Source organism: Sphaerodactylus townsendi, linkage group LG16 (genome assembly GCF_021028975.2).
Source record: "Sphaerodactylus townsendi isolate TG3544 linkage group LG16, MPM_Stown_v2.3, whole genome shotgun sequence".
Taxonomy (NCBI): Eukaryota; Metazoa; Chordata; class Lepidosauria; order Squamata; family Sphaerodactylidae; genus Sphaerodactylus; species Sphaerodactylus townsendi.
In genome coordinates this window covers 15,081,960-15,101,598 of record NC_059440.1, presented here as the reverse complement: position 1 = coordinate 15,101,598, position 19,639 = coordinate 15,081,960, and the positions used below count along the sequence as shown (strand labels likewise).

At 42.8% G+C, this 19,639-nt stretch overlaps 1 protein-coding gene across 2 annotated transcripts in view; it reads left to right on the top strand.

The window, feature by feature from the left end:
- MYL10 (myosin light chain 10) overlaps positions 1-19,639 on the top strand; it is a 58,584-nt gene that overhangs the window by 26,045 nt on the left and 12,900 nt on the right. Inside the window, exons 1-4 of one of the 2 annotated variants that reach the window (XM_048519076.1) lie at positions 3,796-3,936; positions 14,458-14,547; positions 15,899-15,974; positions 19,380-19,484. In XM_048519076.1, the coding sequence (XP_048375033.1) occupies positions 3,934-3,936; positions 14,458-14,547; positions 15,899-15,974; positions 19,380-19,484 (274 nt within the window). In that variant the 5' untranslated portion in view covers positions 3,796-3,933. Of the gene's footprint in view, positions 1-3,795; positions 3,937-14,457; positions 14,548-15,898; positions 15,975-19,379; positions 19,485-19,639 lie in introns of those variants that run through there. The other variant, XM_048519077.1, reaches the window with a different exon arrangement.

Here is a 19,639-nt window from a genome sequence, read left to right as displayed (position 1 = left end):
TGCATGTGGATTTTGCTATTCCGCACACTAAAATCCAGCTGCAAAGTGCATTGAAAGTAGATTGAAAGTGAATTATTCTGCATGTGCGGACAGGATCTTCATGTGTTCGATTGCACGTTTGGGACAAGAAGTGTAGAAATGACCCTTGTCTCCAACTTTTCTAATTCCAGTATTTTAGACTGTCTACATGCTACGTTGTGTGCAGAATCTGGAACATTTTGATGTCCCATTTTGACATTCCGGATCATTCCACAGCAGCCCACTTTCTATTTTCTAAAGGAATACCTTAACAGTTTTGACATTCTGTCTAAGCAATCAGAAATCACCCTTAGCTGCAGACTCCTCTGTGGGGGGATTTATTTACTTAATGTGCCATCTTACAACACAAAGCTGATGAGGTACTTCACGAAGCTGACAAGGTATTTCACAATAAAATCCCAAAATCCAGTGTGAAGAATCCCTCTTGCCTGTGTGCCCAAGTTCTTGATACTAGACCACAAAGTGGGTTTGTGGATGAGTAGGAAGGAAGTCAGGCCCCTTCCGCACACGCAGAATAATGCACTTTCAATCCACTTTCACAATTGTTTGCAAGTGGATTTTGCTATTCTGCATAGCTGTAAAGTGCATTGAAAGTGGATTGGAAGTGCATTATTTTGCATGAGCGGAAGGGCCCCCAGTGTGGAGTAGAGGTCATAGTATAACAAGAGCCAGTGTGGAACAGAGGTTAGAATATTGGATTAGAATCTGGGAGACCCGGATTCAACCCCTTGTCATGAAATTCTATGAGTGATATTGGGCCAGATGTTCTCTCTTTCGGGCTGTCGTCTGTCTCAGAAAAATATGTTGGTAGAGTTGGTAGAGTTGAAAAACATGTCGGTAGAGTTCCTCCACCACAGAACTCAATATGCTGGACCTTCTGTATTGTACAGTGCTCTGCTTGGGTCCTAGTGCCTCCATCACCCTGCACAGGTGTCAAACTCGCAGCCCTCCAGATGTTATGGACTACAGTTCCCATCATCCCTTGCTGGCATGATGCTGGTAGGGGATGATGGGAACTGTAGTCCATGACATCTGGAGGGCCGCGAGTTATGACCTGTATGACTATCTGAAAAGTGTGATGCAATTAGCAAAAGGCAAGTATTGATGACAGTTGTTCAATGAACTATAAATGCTCTTGCATCACAGTACCATGTTCAGTAACGCACAAAATAATGGTTTTGACAAAGGCAGTATGTAAAAATGAATGATAATTCTCATATTCATTCAGGACTATATTCTAATGTGGAAGCATACGGTTTTCTCAATCGCTGCACCTCAACTGACTGCATCAACATCTTTTTCTGAGACAGGGTTTAGTTTACTTCATCGGGTGGTTGTGAGGATAATATAAGAAAAATAGAACCATGTATTCCACTCTGGATTGCTTAGATGAAGAGCATGGAGGGTGTTAAAAGTTACAATTTAGACTCCTGGACCTCCCACCACAGGTCCCAGGGAGGGGTTGCTCACCTGTTCAGAACTTTTCAGGTTTTCAGACCAAATATAAAAGAGCTGATTATCCTTTTTCAGGGTGGAATTTGGGTCAAAGAGCACTACAACGAATCATTAACCACTTAACGCTCCCAGATCTGTCTTACAGAGAAAAAAAAAATCCAGTTCAACCACCCAAACAAAGAAAATGTAGATTGGAGAGAGGAAAGGAATCTGGAGCCAGACACAAACTTGGTATTTAATATTTCAGGTGAAACACTCAGCATCAATTATCTTTATTTCCTCCTCCCCCTGTCTTGCATTGTAAGGAAATTGCTGGCTGTAGCCTTCTAATTACTCCATTGAATGATTGCAATTTTTAGGGCAATTAGATAAACTACCCCCCCCCCCCCCCCGTCTTTTCTGTGACGCCTTTCATCCACCTTGTTCTCCTTTCTAGTCTGGAGCTGTTTTCTAACATGGAAACAGTTCCAAGTTCTTGAAAGCCAAGACTTTTCGTCTCCCAGAATTCCCTGGTGGTTACGCTGCAGAGACTGATTAGGAGGGAGAGTTGGCGATGTTCTACTTGGCGTCACGCAGATGGAACTGCCTCAGAAACATGCAAAGAAATGGTCCATATCTGTGACAATGACACAAAAATAAGTCTCCTGTTTTGGACTGTGGTTGTGGCTTAGCAGTAGCGTATGTGCTTTGCGTTCAGGCAATCTGAGGTTCAACCCCAAGGTTTCCACCTGAATGGATCACATAGTAAAAGACCCTTGGAAGGTTGCTGGTGGTGGTTAGAATGGACAATACTGACAAAAGACTGATTCTCTGAATTCATGCGTGTGAACTATTGGTATCATTCTAATCAGAGCTACCTAATTCAATTATGGTCAGTGAGCTTAGAATGATGTCCCTGGTGGCTTTGTATGAAGTGGAAATAATGCATGCAGATTTTTTTAAAGAGGGCAACCTTGCATCCATCTGTGCTAATAGGGTTCTGGACCATGCTATTCACCTGTGCCAAGGTTCTCTAACTTTAGACCTGAATCGGTCTGTACAGGAGTGAGACTTCTCAGTCATCTAAACAAAGAGTTGAAGTCCAGTGTCGTGGTTAAGAGCAGTGGACTTTAATCTGGAGAACTGGGTTTGATTCTCCACTCCTCCACATGAGTGTTGGACACGTATCTGGGGAATTGGGTTTCATTCCCCCCCCCCCACCCCACACCCCATGAAGCCTGTTGGGTGACATTGGGCTAGTCACAGTTCTCTCAGGACCCTCTCAGCCCCGCCTACCTCACAAGGTGTCTGTTGTGAAGAGAGGAAGGGAATGAGTTTATAAACCCCTTTGAGACTCCTGAAAGGTAGAGAAAAGTAGGATATTTATTTATTTTATATTTATTTATATTTTAGACTTTTAGGCCGCCTCTTCCCTTCCTCTCTGATGAGTTTGTACAGGAGTGAGACTTCTGAAGAAATGAGTTTGAGACTTTACAGGTTAGGCAAAAAAAGTTTTGGGTGGAGCATGTTGTGAAAATAGCAGAGTGAGAGAAAATTTCTTCCCTCTCCTCAAATGCTTGTGTCACCCAGTGAAACGGATAGGTTGTAGATTAGGACAGACAAGAGAAGAATACTTCATTAATTTTTTTAAAAAAAACCTTGCCAAAAGATGTCATGGTGGTCGCTGTTTCAGATGACTATAAAAGGAGATGAGACAAATTTATAGAGGACAGGTGCATCATTGGCTACCAGCTATGGTGGCTATGTGGAGCCTCGATATCCAGAAGCAGTATAACTTGGAATACCAGCTATTGGAAGGCTCTGGGCTCCATGCTTTTCATGGGGACTTCCTGGAGGTTCTTGATTGGCCTTTGTGGGAATTAGGTTGTTGGATTTAGATGGGCCTTTCATCTGATCCAGCAATGCTCTTATGTTTGCTTTGTTCTGGAACAGGAAATTTAGACATGTTAAGATTTAAACTTTGTTCTCTATACCACCCCCGCCCCTACGTTCTTTCCGTGCCCACATGTAAACCACGTATGCTTTTTATATTTGTGCATACCTACATTTCCACATGCATCCATTTTAATGCTTCGATTTTGGGGGGAAGGAGGAAATCAGATCTTGGTCATTTAAAATCTTGCTTTGCAAAAAATGGTGCTGAAAAGTTCTCGGGGCGTCTGTGAAGAAATGTCCTTCTGTTCGCCCAGGCGTATTTATCCAGCCACACAGTCCACTTTTGTGCAGCACGAATTGAATGGATGCAAACCGGCTGGTGGGCAGCGAATGCTTGGAATGGTGTTGAGGTCCAGTTGCTGCGCTTTTCCAGCCTTCTCTCTATTGTCTAAACTTGGAGCAGGCATATTTTTACTTCAGAATGCTTCTATATATAGAGGGACAATAGCCATTGTGCAGGCTGGCTCGCTGGTTGGCACAGAAGGCGAAGAGCAGATTTTCAGCATGGTAGGTTTTTCTTCTCTTCTCTTCTCTTCTCTTCTCTTCTCTTCTCTTCTCTTCTCTTCTCTTCTCTTCTCTTCTCTTCTCTTCTCTTCTCTTCTCTTCTCTTCTCTTCTCTTCTCTTCTCTTCTCTTCTCTTCTCTTCTCTTCTCTTCTCTTCTCTTCTCTTCTCTTCTCTTCCCTTCTTCCCTTCCTTCTCTCTTTCCATCTTTTCACCTCTCCTGATGGAAAACAGACTCAGCCATTGTGTTTAACTCTGTGTGACCTCCTGTGGTGGGATTCAAATAATTTAACAACCGGTTCCGGTGGTGGGACTCAAATAACTTAACAACTGGTTGTTTAACAACCGGTTCTGCCGAAGCGGTGAGAACCGGCTGAATCCCACCACTGGTGACCTCTCCTTTCTTGCTACTATCTAGCCTTCTTTCTTTCTCAGATTCCATAGTGTTATGGGAGGGCATTGTAAGGAGTCAAATGACTGAGACAGAAGCACTGCGATCTTGGCTTAGGCCATGTGGCACTTAAGAATGCACCCCAGAATCCTTTGTGTCAATGCAAAGGATTCTGGGACATGCTTTGACGGCCCTCTGCCTTAACCTGTTGCACCTTCACCCTAAGTCCCTCAAAGGTGAGGAGACCAATGAGATCAAGTTGCTAGAGGTGCCCATAAAAAAATGCCTAGCTAGACAGCTATAATTTGAAAGCTACCATAATTTGGGGACAACCTCAATCTAGCCGATGACACTATTCCAGTCTATATGCTTTGCTCATAGGTTAGTTTCTTGTGCTAAGCACCAGGGACTTGGGGACAGTTCTAACTTCCCTTTTGGATATTATCTGTGTGGTTTTTTGACTGATAAGGTGTCAGCTGAGAAACACTTGGAAGCTGGATGGGAAATATCTTTCGGCTTTAGCACTGAAATGCCTGTTGATGTCCCTCCTAAGGGAGACCTATCAAGCTCCCTACTTGCGGGCTTCTAGAAAGGTGAATGAATAAAGATCTCCTTAATTCAGTAGACATTTGGACTGGCCAGCTGAGCAACTGTAAAGACTGTTTCGCTATTTTATGCTTGAGGGTGGTAGCTGGGCTGCCTCTTTCCTCTGTTTTAGCTGCTAATGCTAGTGCTGTTTGGATATTTTTAATGTTTGGTTTTCAACATAACCACTGCTTTCTGGGAGGGTAGAAAAGGTTCCATAACAGTCCACAACTTTTTCATGATTTTTGTTATGCACAGTTCCTGTCCTTCCACTGTTGTGGGACAGCATTTTATTTTAAACTTCTCCACATCTTTTTTTTAAATTTACAACATTTATTAGTCACCTTAGTCAAGATACATAAAATAATGAAGAAAAACTTCAGCTGTGAGATGATACCTAGTCAAGTCTTATGTAACATATTTGTACTATTTTTTAATCCTACACCTTACCAATATTCTAATACAGTCATCTTAAGTCCATATCTCTGTAAAGCCTTGTCCTGGTTGACCCAGATCTCACTGGTCCAGATCTCAGAAGCTGGGTCAACTCTGGTTATTACCACCAAGGTAGATGGGAGCCCACCAAGGAGATGCAAACTTGCTGTTCAGAGGAAGGCAATGGCAAATAACTTCTGTTCCTCAATTGCCCCAAGAACCCTATGAGGTCACTTGACAACTTGACAACACCTCTGAGATTCAGGCCAAGTCCTTAAACCCCTATTCTTACACCAGGAAATGACTCTTCTGTTGCAGCTTTGATGTCCTTTGTATAAAATAGCTCTTCCATAGACCTGTGTGAGAGGGTAGCTAGTTTCCTACAGGGAGCTATGAACCTTCACATTGTTAAGAATGTGTTAATTTTAGGTATTCTCAAATATACAAAATATGTATTTTATAGTTTTGTTTTCTATTCTGTTTTCTATTACTTTTTAATGTTAATCAATTGTGACTCCTTTTAATTATTATAATGGCTTACACGTTTGATGCCAATAAGGGCCTATGCATATAAAAAGATAAAGTTTCCCCTTCAGTCGTGTCTGACCCTGGGGTACCACTGCGAGCAGTGATTTCATAGGCATGCGGTTTTTGTGGGGTAGTTTGCCATTGCTTTCCCCGACTATTCTTTACCCCCTAGCCATGAGCTAGGTACTCATTTACTGACCAAGGAATGGATGGATGGCTGAGTTGAGCATGAGCCAGGATATCTGACCCACAGGAGGCTCGAACTCCTGACGTGTGAGTAGCAGTGCAAGCACTTAACCACCACGCCATGCGACTCCTCCTGTGTATATAGGACAAGACATTCAACTGTATTTCTTAAAAACCCCTGAGTGAGCATTAAAAGACCCCTTTAAAAACCCTTTGCTGTTCAGTGATGCTTATAAACTCCCGAATTTACAATTACAGAATTAACAGTGCAATTCTGGGCAGAGTTACTCCAGTGTAAACCCACTGATTTCAGTGGTCGTAGACTGGCAGAGGATTGCTCTGTTAGGCCCACTGTTGTGTTCTAATGCCTCCATTAAATTACTCTCTTGAAAAGACCCTTAGTTGTGCTCTTATCCTCACAAGTTTTTTTTAATTGCAAAATTAAGTAGTGTTGTAATGTGCATTCAGACATTCTCGAACCTTGTTGCTATGTGCTCCATTTAAATGCAAGACAACTGGAAATCCCCCTGTGGACGTTTAGTGGCTTATGCGTGTGAAATAACTGAGAACATGAACATACGTGTGTTTGCACTTTTCAGCGGGTAGAAAAGCATTCATCAACCTCGTTTCCTTCCCTTCCTCCCAGATAAAAAAAAAATTAATGTCATTCTGTTGTGCTGGAATTTCTCTCTGCATCCTCTTTCACTCCAGTTTAATTAGGATTATTTTAAAAAAGTATTCCTGTAATTGCAAAGTTTGCCACAACCTTTTATTCCTTCTTGTGCATTTCTCCCCCCTCCCATGTTGACAATAATCAATCAATCAATCAATCAATCAATCAATCAATCAATCAATCAATCAATCAATCAATCAATCAAATTTATTACGGTCATAGACCAAAAGTTGTCAAGTATAAAATATAGGATCCACATTATACATTTCCATACTAAAATTGCAAAATAAAATCGAGGTAACAAAATTTCCAGTAGTCTATTATTTAAAACCCTAATAGAAGCTCAAATTGAAAGCTGGAATAATATTTAAACAAGGTATAAAATTAGTAATCCAGATTCCATACCCTTAATACCCAGCCCATGGTATCTATGTACTCATGTGATCTTGGTGTGGTTGTGATTGCATCAAAATTACTTTTTCCACACCCTTGTCCCCACCTCAGCCGAAGAATTGTGATGAAAACAATTATTGCTTTTAGGGTGCGATAATACTCAAAAGGGAGGTGAATACTTTGGAAGATTTCAAAGTGCTGTGTTCAGTTCACACTTCAGAAACAAAACCAGATGATTCAGAACTCCAAATCCTCAGAGCAATGTATACAAGCAGAATTTTGGAAATCCCCTTTCTTTAAGACGGAGCTCATGTTTTCCCATATTCATCCCCTCATTTGTTATACGGAGATATTCATATTGGTTTTTTTCCCAGGTGGTTGTCAGAACCTGGTGATGTTCTGTACAGATTCTAAGTTGTGTTATAATCCTTCCTCTGTGTGTTGGAAAATGTTTTCCTTGAAGCACCTGGAGTCTTGAGGAAACATCAGACAGACCTGAAATAGTGGAAGGAAGGAACTCAATCCCCACGCCAATCTTTCCAGCTGAATAATGATGGTAATAATCTTAATGAAGCAACCTGAGGATGTCTGTACATAAGGAAGCAATCATTTTTTATTAATCAGAGAAATGTATATGCAATTATGCTAAGCGAACTCCACAGGGAGGTTTTCCACTCTTTGCAGCCCCTCCCACACTTCTCACACTACACAATGTCTTGAAAAGATTTATGGAATATTACAGGGGGTTTATGGTGTCGTGCATTTCAGCTGTTCTGTAACACACTGTTCAAGGGATTACTGGCGACAAAGCCCCATTGTCGAAACTAACGGAGCGATAGGCCGGCAACTCTGGAAGTCCTGAAATCCAGAGACTGAGGAGAAACAGGGACAAATTATGTTCTAGGCAGGTCTCTTTTCTGACATATGGACAGGCCACACAAACACCGCTGTGATGTGAGCCTCCGTGGTCACCGATTACCAGGGACAGTCCCTGTTTTTTGGTACCTGACTCTGTCAAAATATTTATTTATTTCATTTTATAGGCTGCCCTTCTCCAATATGGACTCAGGTCAGTGTACAGCATTGTTGATAATAATAAAAGCCATAAAATCCACAACTCTGTCTCAGCACCATCATCTCTCTTAAGGGATAATTGTTAAATTAAATCTATACCCCTTAAAAGCCACCATTCACACCAACTTTGAGAGCAGAGAAGGAAAGGGGAAGGGGAGAGAATAATAATAATAATAATAATAATAATAATAATAATAATAATAATAATAATAATAATAATAATAATAATAATAATAATAATAATAAGAAGAAGAAGAAGAAGAAGAAGAAGAAGAAGAAGAAGAGGAGGAGGAGGAGGAGGAGGAGGAGGAGGAGGAGGAGGAGGAGGAGGAGATTGGATTTATATCCGACCTTTCTCTCCTGTAAGTGGACTCAAGGCAGCTTACAAGCTCCTTTCCCTTCCTCTCCTGACAACAGACACCTTGTGAGGTAGGTGGGGCTGAGAGAGAGTTCCAAAGAACTGTGACTATCCCAAGATCACCCAGCAGGAATATAGGAGTGTAGAAACACATCTGGTTCACCAGATAAGTTTCCGCCACTCAGGTGGAGGAGTGGAGAATCAAACCAGGTTCTCCAGATTAGAATCCACCTGCTCTTAATCACTGCACCATAGGAGAGAGGAGGCCAATAAGGGGAATACCGTTGCTTTCCTCAAATGCTCTCCTCAGTAGTTCTGATTTTTATCCCTGGAAGGACACCTGGACTCACCAGACCTCAAAAAGCTAAGCAGGGTCAGGCCTGGTTAGTACTCACATGGGATTGTTACAGAGAGGCAAGCGATGCGAACCATCTCTGAATGTCTCTTGCCCTGAATACTCTGTGGGGGTCATTGCTGTAACCTGAGATCACTTTCTACCAAGCTGTTAACCATAATGCCACGGGCAGAAGCACTCTGCCTCTGAATAGAAATTTCTATGGAGCGAAAAAAGGAGGAGGTTTTAGCTTCTATGCGCACACTGAAGAACCTTCTAGGGGTGTCAGGTCAGGGTGTGGGAAGAAGAAGAGTTTGGATTTATATCCCCCCCTTTCTCTCCTGCAGGAGACTCAAAGGGGCTGACAATCTCCTTGCCCTTCCCCCCTCACAACAAACACCCTGTGAGGTAGGTGGGGCTGAGAGAGCTCCGAGAAGCTGTGACTAGCCCAAGGTCACCCAGCTGGCGTGTGTGGGAGTGTACAGGCTAATCTGAATTCCCCAGATCAGCCTCCACAGCTCAGGCGGCAGAGCTGGGAATCAAACCCGGTTCCTCCAGATCAGATACACGAGCTCTTAACCTCCTACGCCACTGCTGCTAGTTGCTAGTTGGTTGCTAGTTGAAATTGAAAGAGCTAATTGAAATGGATAATAGTTCTGATCTGCCTAGGTCTAATAGAAAGGCATAAAGCCAGGTCCATGTGTTCTCATACATATGTACATATGCATATGTACATACATATGTCCGTATGTACATGTATACATATACATACATACATACACATACATACATATCCGGTCCTCTTGCCATGTAGTCCACTCAGGCTCCCAACTCTATCCTAGCCTGCCTCCTCCTAACTCCTGCAAAGAGGGCACAAAATCCTGCTCTGGCAAGCTGTTGCTTCTCTCTCCCCCGCACCCGAAATGCTTCATATATTCAAAGATCTCCTCTCCCAGATGAATCAAACCGCTCCGTGCTCCAAGGAATCCGAACACAAAGCCCTTTTCCACTCTCAAATACTCCGGCGTCACTTTATTGGCATGCATTGTGATGTCAGAAACCAAGACGCTTGGATCAGATTTATCATCTAATTATAGCAGAACTGGAAAAGGAGGGATAAAAAAGAAATGATCAGAGGTATGGAATGCTTTCCATAAATGGAGAGGATCAAAAGAATTGCAATACGCTTGCTGCAAATGGAATCGGCCCCAGTGAGGTGGAGGAGCCACCCAAAATCTTACAGTGAAGAAGAAGAGTTGGATTTATACCCCCCCTTTCTATCCTATAAGGAGACTCAGAGGGGCTTACAAACTCCTTTCCCTTCCCCCCCACCACAACAAATACCCTGTGAGGTAGGTGGAGCTGAGAGAGCTCAGAAGAACTGTGACTAGTTCAAAGTCACCCAGCTGGTATCTGTTGGAGTGCACAGGCTAATCTGAATTCCCCAGATAAGCCTCCACAGCTCAGGCGGCAGAGCAGGGAATCAAACCTGGTTCCCCCAGATTAGAGTGCACCTGCTCTTAACCACTACGCCACTGCTGCTCCAGTGAGACTGAGGTGGCTGTCAAGGGCAGCTCCTTTGAAAGGGTACCCCTTGGCCTGAAGAGCAGATTGATAGGAAAGTCTTCCAGGTCTGTTGCTCACTGGCTTTCCATCAAGGCAATTAGTCAATTGATGTTTGCTCCTTGGACTTGAATCCAACGACAAACCAATTTGGCTGCCATAGGAACTAATGGGAGACCATTTGAATTAGAAAATAATAAAGCAGGAGGCACTCCTGATCATGTGCAGAGTGTTTTCTGGGCTTCTTTAGCCCTGTGTTTAGAATCCAGCACTCCCCAGAAACAGTCATGCTAACACTTTGTTCTCTTTCCCCTGAACGGCAGTGTTGATTCGGTCTGTAGCCTTTTTCAAAAGTTACATCCATGCACTCCAGAAGCAAGGCAACCGTACATATTGGGAATGCACCCCTCCCTGTTTTTTGTGATATGCACTGTGACACTAAGGCTCATTCCGCACATGTAGAATAATGCAGTTTCAAACTGCTTTCAGTGCTCTTTGAAGCTGTGCGGAATGGCAAAATCCACTTGCAAACAGTTGTGAAAGTGGTTTGAAAATGCATTATTTTGCATGTGCGGAAGGGGCCTAAGTTTTCTGAACTTATGGACGTGCTATTTTGCATGCCCCTAGAGCTTTGTTATGTGCGAAACAGAACCTGAAAAATTCACTTGTCATTATGTACTAGACAAAGTGGCTGGCACATGCATACAAATGAACGTGTTTCCTTGTTCAGACAACAAAATGGCTGCATCGATGGTGACTGTAGTGAAGAGGCTCTTGGTTCATATGAATATAACTTCTGAAAAGAACTTTGGTCAGTTTGTTATCCTCATTTTTTCTGATTATCTGAGGGCACTTTTGCACATGCAGAATAATGCACTTTCAATCCACTTTCACAATTGTTTGCAAGTGGATTTTGCTATACCGCACAATACAATCCAGCTGCAAAGTGCATTGAAAGTGGATTGAAAGTGCATTATTTTGCATGTGCAGAAGTGACCTAAACTCTCGCGGTCAGGAGAAATGTTCAGAAAAGAAACCCAAGGAAACAGCCAAACTCTTGGCCTTGGGCAGCCTATTTAGAAATGAACCTTTGGTGTCATCCTCACTCACATCTTAGTTTTTAAAATACAAATCATCTTGTAAAATGAATGAATGAGTGGACATGAGGACAGATCTTGGTTTGTTGCAGACCCTGGTTGGAGACTGTCTTTTGGGCAAGAAAAGGTTTGCCTCCCGTTGACTGTGAGAAAGGTATCATTTTCCAGCATGGGTCGCTGGTTGTTAATGATGTGTTCGGCCAGTTTGAGCTGACAGCCATATTCTAATGTTCCAAGCTTGTTGTAACCCGCCCAGAGCCCTTCGGGGATTAGGTGGAATATAAACCCGATAGATAGATAGATAGATAGATAGATAGATAGATAGATAGATAGATAGATAGATAGATAGATAGATAGATAGATAGATAGATAGATAGATAGATAGATAGATAGATAGATAGATAGATAAATAAGATCCACAAAGAACCCTTAGCCATGTTGACTGGCTACAAGGCCCTAGTCAACTGAAGCCCGGTGGACAGAGCTCTAGATTCTGGGAGGATTTCCTTTGCTGGCCTCTCTGGTTGTGCTTCTGGATGGTTCTTGATGTAAACTTGTTGAAAGGGAAGCACAAGGGGAAGAAATTTCCAGGGGCCCTGGTCATGGAGCTGGGCAAGTAGAATTGGTTTTCATATGTTGTTTGGGTTGCATCCCCATAACGTGAGGGGGGAGGCCCAAAGGAAATCTTTGTCTGGAAGCCCATGGAAGTTCTCAGTGCACATGTGACCATTGTCATTCTAGAAGATCTGAACATCCACAAGGGGTTTTCCAGAGAGATGCTGTGGGCTACTGTGAATGTGTTTGGCTTCATTCACTCTCACAAGCTCAGCTGCTCCAGGGCTTACTTGAAAGATTCCTACGGCTACCCCACTTTTAACCTTTGTGACTGTTGATCAGGAGGCAGGTTATAAATATTTTAATGGGTAACATGAAACAAAATAAATAACCTGCCAGGTTATAGACAGTTTTAGTAACGACTGATCCAGTGGAACACCATGAATAAGACATGCAAGGCCATTTGGACAAACCTAGGCTAGGTCTACTCATACTGGATTTTGTCATTTTAGATTTTAAGTACTATGAGGGCAGAGACCTCATATTGTTCTATGAAACTTCACAAAATATCACATAAACAACTCGGACCCCGGTCTTTGTGAAGAGATTGCCAATTTCATTGCGGAGATAGTTGAGAGTTCCCAGTAGAACGTAATTGTTTTGCTCCCCGTGGGGCCTTTTATCTATCATGTATTCATGCAATTGTTCCCGATTTATGACTATGCCAATAAAGGTTTATGTATATATAGAGAGACCAAAATATCACATATGTGAATGACACTATATTTATCTTCATCATTGACTGTAAAGGTGGCAGGCGGGTCATTAACGCTATACTATTAGTTGTCCCAGTAAAAATAGTTGTTGTATAGACATTTCTAGTCTGCTCTTTTACCAAAATGGCACATAAAGTAGCTTATACAATATAAACTAATTGATAATTATTACCAAAAAAAACCCCAAAGCAATAATAAGATCAACATAAAGCAATCAAAACACTGTCAATCAAAACCCAATCCAATAAGTGAAAGAAAAGCAAGTCAATCATAGCACCAAAGGAATAGATGCTATGCATAGCAAAGACTGTCTGGCCATTTATACACTTGTGGTCTGCTCCACAGTAAGCATATATTCTCTTTGCATCAGATTCTCGGTTGCTCACACATTTCCCATGCTCCTGAACTCTCAGGATCGCAGATCAAAGAATCTCACAGTTTCAAAAAGTGGGTTAAGTGCGACTTTTCCCCTGTTTTCACAGGGAAAGTGAAGGAGACGGCCATATGTTACTCTCTGGGTTTTCTTGCTCCTCCCCGCCTTCCTCCTCTCACCCAACAGCTCTTCCAGTTCTTTTTTATTTTCACACTGCTGGTCTACTGGTAATTCAATAGGCCAGTGAAATTGACATGGTCTACTGAATTATTAATAGATTAAAGTCACCCCCCCCCCCCAAAGGCAACTATCTCAGAAAAACAGAAAAAGGAGTGTTGGGCAAAATGGATGATTTGATCAACACAACTGGGAATACATCGCAGCAGGATGTATTCTGTATTTAATCTGTATTTAATCAGAAAATTATGGGAAAACTCCAGCATTTTTAATTCAAATGTTTGAGTGTTAGTGCCCATTCCTAAGTGTGATTGCTCATCTATAAAAAAAACTTTAAAATATATTTTCGTTATAAATATAAACAGAATAATCAACAACAAATATTAAAATTGAATAGGAAGACTAAGAAAAAATTGTGTATATGATAATATACACAATAACGTGATAAACAATGGGCAATTATAATAGCTGTTATTGCCAATAGTTAATGACATAATAAACATGAGATAATGCTTAGCATAATAATCTAACAAAAATCATAAAATACCTTATGCAATTTAAGATAAACCTGACAATAATATTCGACAACGTTCTAATATAAATTCAAATAGATGAAGTTGATAAAATAACTAATAAGTAATTACTACTATAAATTTCGAAGAATAATTCTCACATATTAAACACTGAATACACATATTATTGTCATCTATTCATAACATATTTAAGTGTTTAATATGTCTTCTTCCCTTTGGACCCCCTTTTCAATATTTAGCATATCATGAGGATTATTAATACTTTATATTCAACATTTCATCAACCTCTTCTCTCAACTCATCATTTTTAAAGAATCATATAGATAATCTTGGAATTCTTTGATTGGTCTCATATTCACAGAATTCCTTAATGTTGCCATGACTGCATATTCAGATAGTTTGCTTTCCAGTCCTTCCTCTCGGCTGGGACATTCTCCTGGTTTTCATTTCACTGTCAGTAACTGTGATTGTTCATCTTTTTTTAAAAATTGACAGCCCCCCAAAATGGCACGGAAGAAGAAAGAAGGAGGAGGGTCCAATGTCTTTTCCATGTTTGATCAAAGCCAGATCCAGGAATTTAAAGAGGTAGGTTCATTTTAATACTATGAATGGCTATCAATGTATGACCAGTCTGTTGGTGGTCCTTCCCGCACGACCAAAATAAAACGCCTTGAGGCAGGAAATAAAACGTTTCCTCTGAAGAGTTCCGCATAGTTCGGAAATTCCTAGAGCATCACCTGGAAGTGACATCTCATCCTTCCCAAATTCCACCTTCCCCCAAGTACTACATTCATAGAATTATAGAAGAGTTGGAAGAGACCCCAAGGGCCATCAAGTCCAACCCCCTGCAATGCAGGAACACTTTTAGAATCTCCTGGCATTTGCCAAGGCAGCACTGGCAATCCTAGTGAACGACGTGGTTGCCATGTGCAGAAGACAATCTAGGAAGCTGTATAAAACCCAGGAAAGTCTTCCAAGTGGTGTCTGGATGGGACTTGGCTGCAATCCAAGGCTTAGCGAATTAAAAAGTCAGAATGGTTTGGGAGTTGAGAGCATTGGCTGCAACCCAACTCTGCACTGTGCTGAATGCTAATTTACTGAAGAGTTGGGAAGGCGGGGCTAAGGATGCTTCTCGCCCACAGAGATTTATGTGTCTTAATGCATTGTAGTCTGGTATGGATTGCAAAAGGAAATGGGAAGACATCCTCCTTTATGATGGTCCACAAGTTCTTTGCATTCAACAAAGTCACAAGCCAGGGATAGTCATGAACATTTTGGCCAGAGGAACAACAAAAAAGGCCCACATTATTTACCTAATAAAATATTGGTGTGCCAGCAAACAAAGGGTTGTACTTGGCCAGATACACTAGGAGTCAGCTGTCCCCCAGTGGCATTGACATGCCTTGAGGGGCCACCCAGCAATAGGCAGGACCAGGTGACGCTGATGGACATAGGTCATACTGGCTGCTGTGGATTTTCTGGGCTGTGTGGCTGAAGATCTGGTAGTTTTAGCTTCTAATGTTTTGCCTGCATCTATGGCTGGCATTTTCAGAGGTAGGTCACGGTAAGATGTGACACAGTGTGGAGTGAACACATCTGACTGTGACATGCCTCTGAAGATGCCGGGCAGCTATAAATGCAGGTGAAACCTTAGGAGCTAAAATGACCAGACCATGGCCACACAGCCCAGAAAATCCACAACAGCCAGTTGATTTTGGCCATGAAGGCCTTCCACAATACATACCCTTTACCTTCTTCCACGCTACTGGCTTGAGCCACTCTCTGCCCTCATCTTAGGGCTTTTCCCGTGTTTCTTTAGCAAAGCCTTTTATTACAAGCCAAAGAATCAGGTGTGCTATTCCACATGTTTGGTACCAAGTGGGCTGGTACCAAGTATAAGCGTTGTCCTCCCCTTCCCACTATTGTTTCTCAATAGGCATTCACGATCATGGACCAGAACCGAGATGGTTTCATCGACAAGGCCGATCTTAGAGACACCTTTGCGGCACTAGGTAAATAAAGATGCAGTCCACTGACTGTGAGCTAAAATCACTGCTTTGTGGTTTCCGTGTTAAGAAAGGCCCCTTCTGCACATGCAGAACAATGCACTTTCAATCCACTTTCACAATGGTTTCCAAGTGGATTTTGCTATTCCACGCAGTTGCAAAGTGCATTGAAAGTGGATTATTCTGCATGTGCGGAAAGGGCCAAAATGAAGAAGGTAGGATGAGTCTTAATTTAGATGTTGAACTGTAATGAGAGCCAGTGTGGCCCAATGGTTAAGGATGTTGGATTATTATCTGAGAGATCCAGGTTCGAATCCCCAGTTACGCCATGAAAGCTTGCTGTGTGACCTGAGCCAATCACTCCCTCAGACTGACCTTCTGAGTTCTGGTAAGACGAGGCTATACCATACCTCCTTCCCTCCCTTCTGTCAAGTTACTTGCTGACAATCACTGAACAATAGGTTACCCACCAGTACCCCTCCCCTTTTTACCTGAACACAAGAGATCCTAAGGGAATTAATTTGGATCTACTAAAAGCTTATGAGGTTTTTTTGAAACATCAGACAGCCACAGCTTTATTCCATTTCAGTACATTTCTCTCTAATAAAGCTAGCATGGTGTAGTGGTTAAGAGCAGGTGAATTCTACTCTGGAGAACTGGGTTTGATTCCTTACTCCTCCACCTGAGTGGCAGAGGATTATCCAGTGAACCAGATGTGTTTCCAGACTCCTACATTCCTGCTGGGTGACCTTGGGCTAGTCACAGTTCTTTGGAACTCTTTCAGCCCCACCTACCTCACAAGGTGTCTGTTGTGGGGAAAGGAGCTTGTAAGCCACCTTGAGTCTCCTTACAGGAGAGAAAGGTGGGGTATAAATCCAAACTCTTCTTCTTCTCCTTCTCCTTCACTTTGAAGATCATAGATTAAAATTGGACAAAGGTTTTGCCAGTGATGCTCAAAGGCAAAATCAAAGGCTCTAAGGCAAAATCAAGAAGGGTCAGTTCCATTCAGTGTTCCTCTTCCTGACTGGGAGATGTTCTCCTGGCTGTACTACACATTTTCTGTGAAAAAAATTGAGCTTACAGAACATGTGCCATCCCACGCTCCCTGGGTGCCAAAATGTGTGGTTGGCATGCCTTCTAAAGAGCTCTGATCCTTCTTTCTATCCCCAGTCTTTTGATAAAGAGCCTTCTCCCTTTCAACTGCCTTCTTGGATTTTTCCAATTTTGGCTCCCCATCTGGACTTTTTGAGTTGACCCACTTATTTCCGAAAGCCTCCTATAATTCCTCCACATTAAGATTTTTCATCATGGACCAATTCTCTGAATAATGAAGTCTGGGGTTGCTTATTTCTCATGCCCAGCTACAAATAAAAATGCACACTTGCAGCCGGACATATTGGCAGTGGTACCCAGAGGGTCAAGCCATGGGTTAGATATTTGCAAGTCCAGGCCAGGATCTTCACTGTCATTTGGAAGTGCTGGAAACTGAAGGTAATCAAACTGGTAAGGGCCAAAGGGAAGACTGTGAGCATTTTATGCCAGCCTAGCCAAACTAGAGGTTTGATATGTTACCTGCCAATCTTGGGGGCTATTGCAGCATATTTTCTGTCCATGGCAGAACGGCCCTGCTGATCTCTGAGCTCTACTCCATTCAGCCCTCCAAGGCATCTTGGCACCCAGGAAGTGTCTGGTGCATTCGCCCTGTGGGGTACTGTACTCCCGGCTCACCCCATCCTCAGAAGGGTTGCTCTCTAGCTTCTCCTTCAGTAGACTGCCACCAACTAGCCATTTGTGGAATTACCCACAGAGGGGGCCAGTACTACCAGCTTTCCCCTGCCATTCTAAGGACCCTTCCGCACATGCAGAATAATGCCCTTCCAATCCACTTTGCAGCTGTGTGGAATAGCAAAATCCACTTGCAAACAGTTGTAAAAGTGGATTGAAAGTGCATTATTCTGCATGTGCGGGAGGGGCCCAAGACTCTGCATAGGCCCTGGTCTCCCACTACCGAGCAACTGGGAATGGCTTTAGACGCTTGCACACTCCTGGAGAGTGATTTAGCAACTAACCACCTCCTTTCCCCACTCATTTTAAATAGCATGCTCAAACAGTGGTATGGAGGATGACTACCAGCATTTTAAAATAGTAAAGACTGTATTAAAAGTAGGAAGGCTACACACATACTTTCTGTTCAGCAATGGATTGAACAGTGAATAGAAAACAAAGGTGCAAACTTGCCATTTTCCTGTCTCTCACTCTATACCTGCCCTAGCTGATCTTGTTCTAAGGCAGGCTCTTTAACTTTGAAGTTACAGTTTGCTAAAAGCTTCCAATTGCCTTGGAGTTTTTGTCTTGTCAACCAGGCCTTGGTCTGCTACTTGTAGCAATGGCAGCCATCGTGGTGGAGCTTGGGTGTGAGAGCTCCTTTGCCCAGATGAAACCAGACAAAATGGACTTTACCTTCTCCCTCTGTGTCAAGGGATTTAATATCTTCTGTTTTCCCACCCCTTTGTGGCTCAAAGAATCCTTTCCTGTGATTTCCAGGAAGACATGATCAAGCCCCTTGCAGACATCTCTCCCCCCCCCCCCCCGACTCTGTGTTCTTTCTAGAAGTCAGATTCAAGCTACCATGTGAACTGGCCATTTCACTATCTCTGGCAAGAATAGCCATTAGCCTTTCCAGAACTTGCTGCTGCGCAACTCTCCTGTGCCATGCTGCCTTCCCTCCCTGAGGCACATGCAGAATAATGCACTTTCAATTCACTTTCACAATTGTGAAAGATTTTGCTATTCTGCACAGTAAAGAGCAGCAGTGGCGTAGGAGGTTAAGAGCTCGTGTATCTAATCTGGAGGAACCGGGTTTGATTCCCAGCTCTGCCGGCTGAGCTGTGGAGGCTTATCTGGGGAATTCAGATTAGCCTGTACACTCCCACATACGCCAGCTGGGTGACCTTGGGCTAGTCACAGCTTCTCGGAGCTCTCTCAGCCCCACCTACCTCACAGGGTGTTTGTTGTGAGGGGGGAAGGGCAAGGAGATTGTCAGCTCCTTTGAGTCTCCTGCAGGAGAGAAAGGGGGGATATAAATCCAAACTCTTCTTTTTCTTCTTCTAAAACCCAGTTGCAAAGTGCATTGCAAGTGGATTGAAAGTGCATTATTCTGCATATGCAGAAAGGACCTAGGTTTATACATATGTCACTACACAACAGTCATCAAGTCGTAAACGACTTGCGGCAACCCCAGCAAAGGGCTGTCAAGGCAAGTGAGACGCAGAGGTGGTTTGCCATTGCCTCCCTCTGCAGAGTCTTCTGTGGTGGTCTCCCATCCAGTTACAGGTGAAGGCAACGGTTATTGTTGATCGGATATTAGAAGTATATTCTGGGCTATGTTTTACCACAGTTGCTTTACTGTAGGCCGCCTGAATGTCAAGAATGAAGAGTTAGAAGAGATGATCAAGGAAGCTCCAGGAGCCATTAACTTCACCGTCTTCCTTACAATGTTTGGTGAGAAGCTGAAAGGTAAGAGACAGTGAGTGCGAATGCTGCTCAGCTCAGTTTGGAACTGACTTAGTAAAGAGCATCCGGTGGTAGAACAGTCTACCTGGTGCATGAATATTCACAATAAAGCAATTGCCTTTCAAATGTATTTCTAAGGCTCTGGTGTCTGTCACATC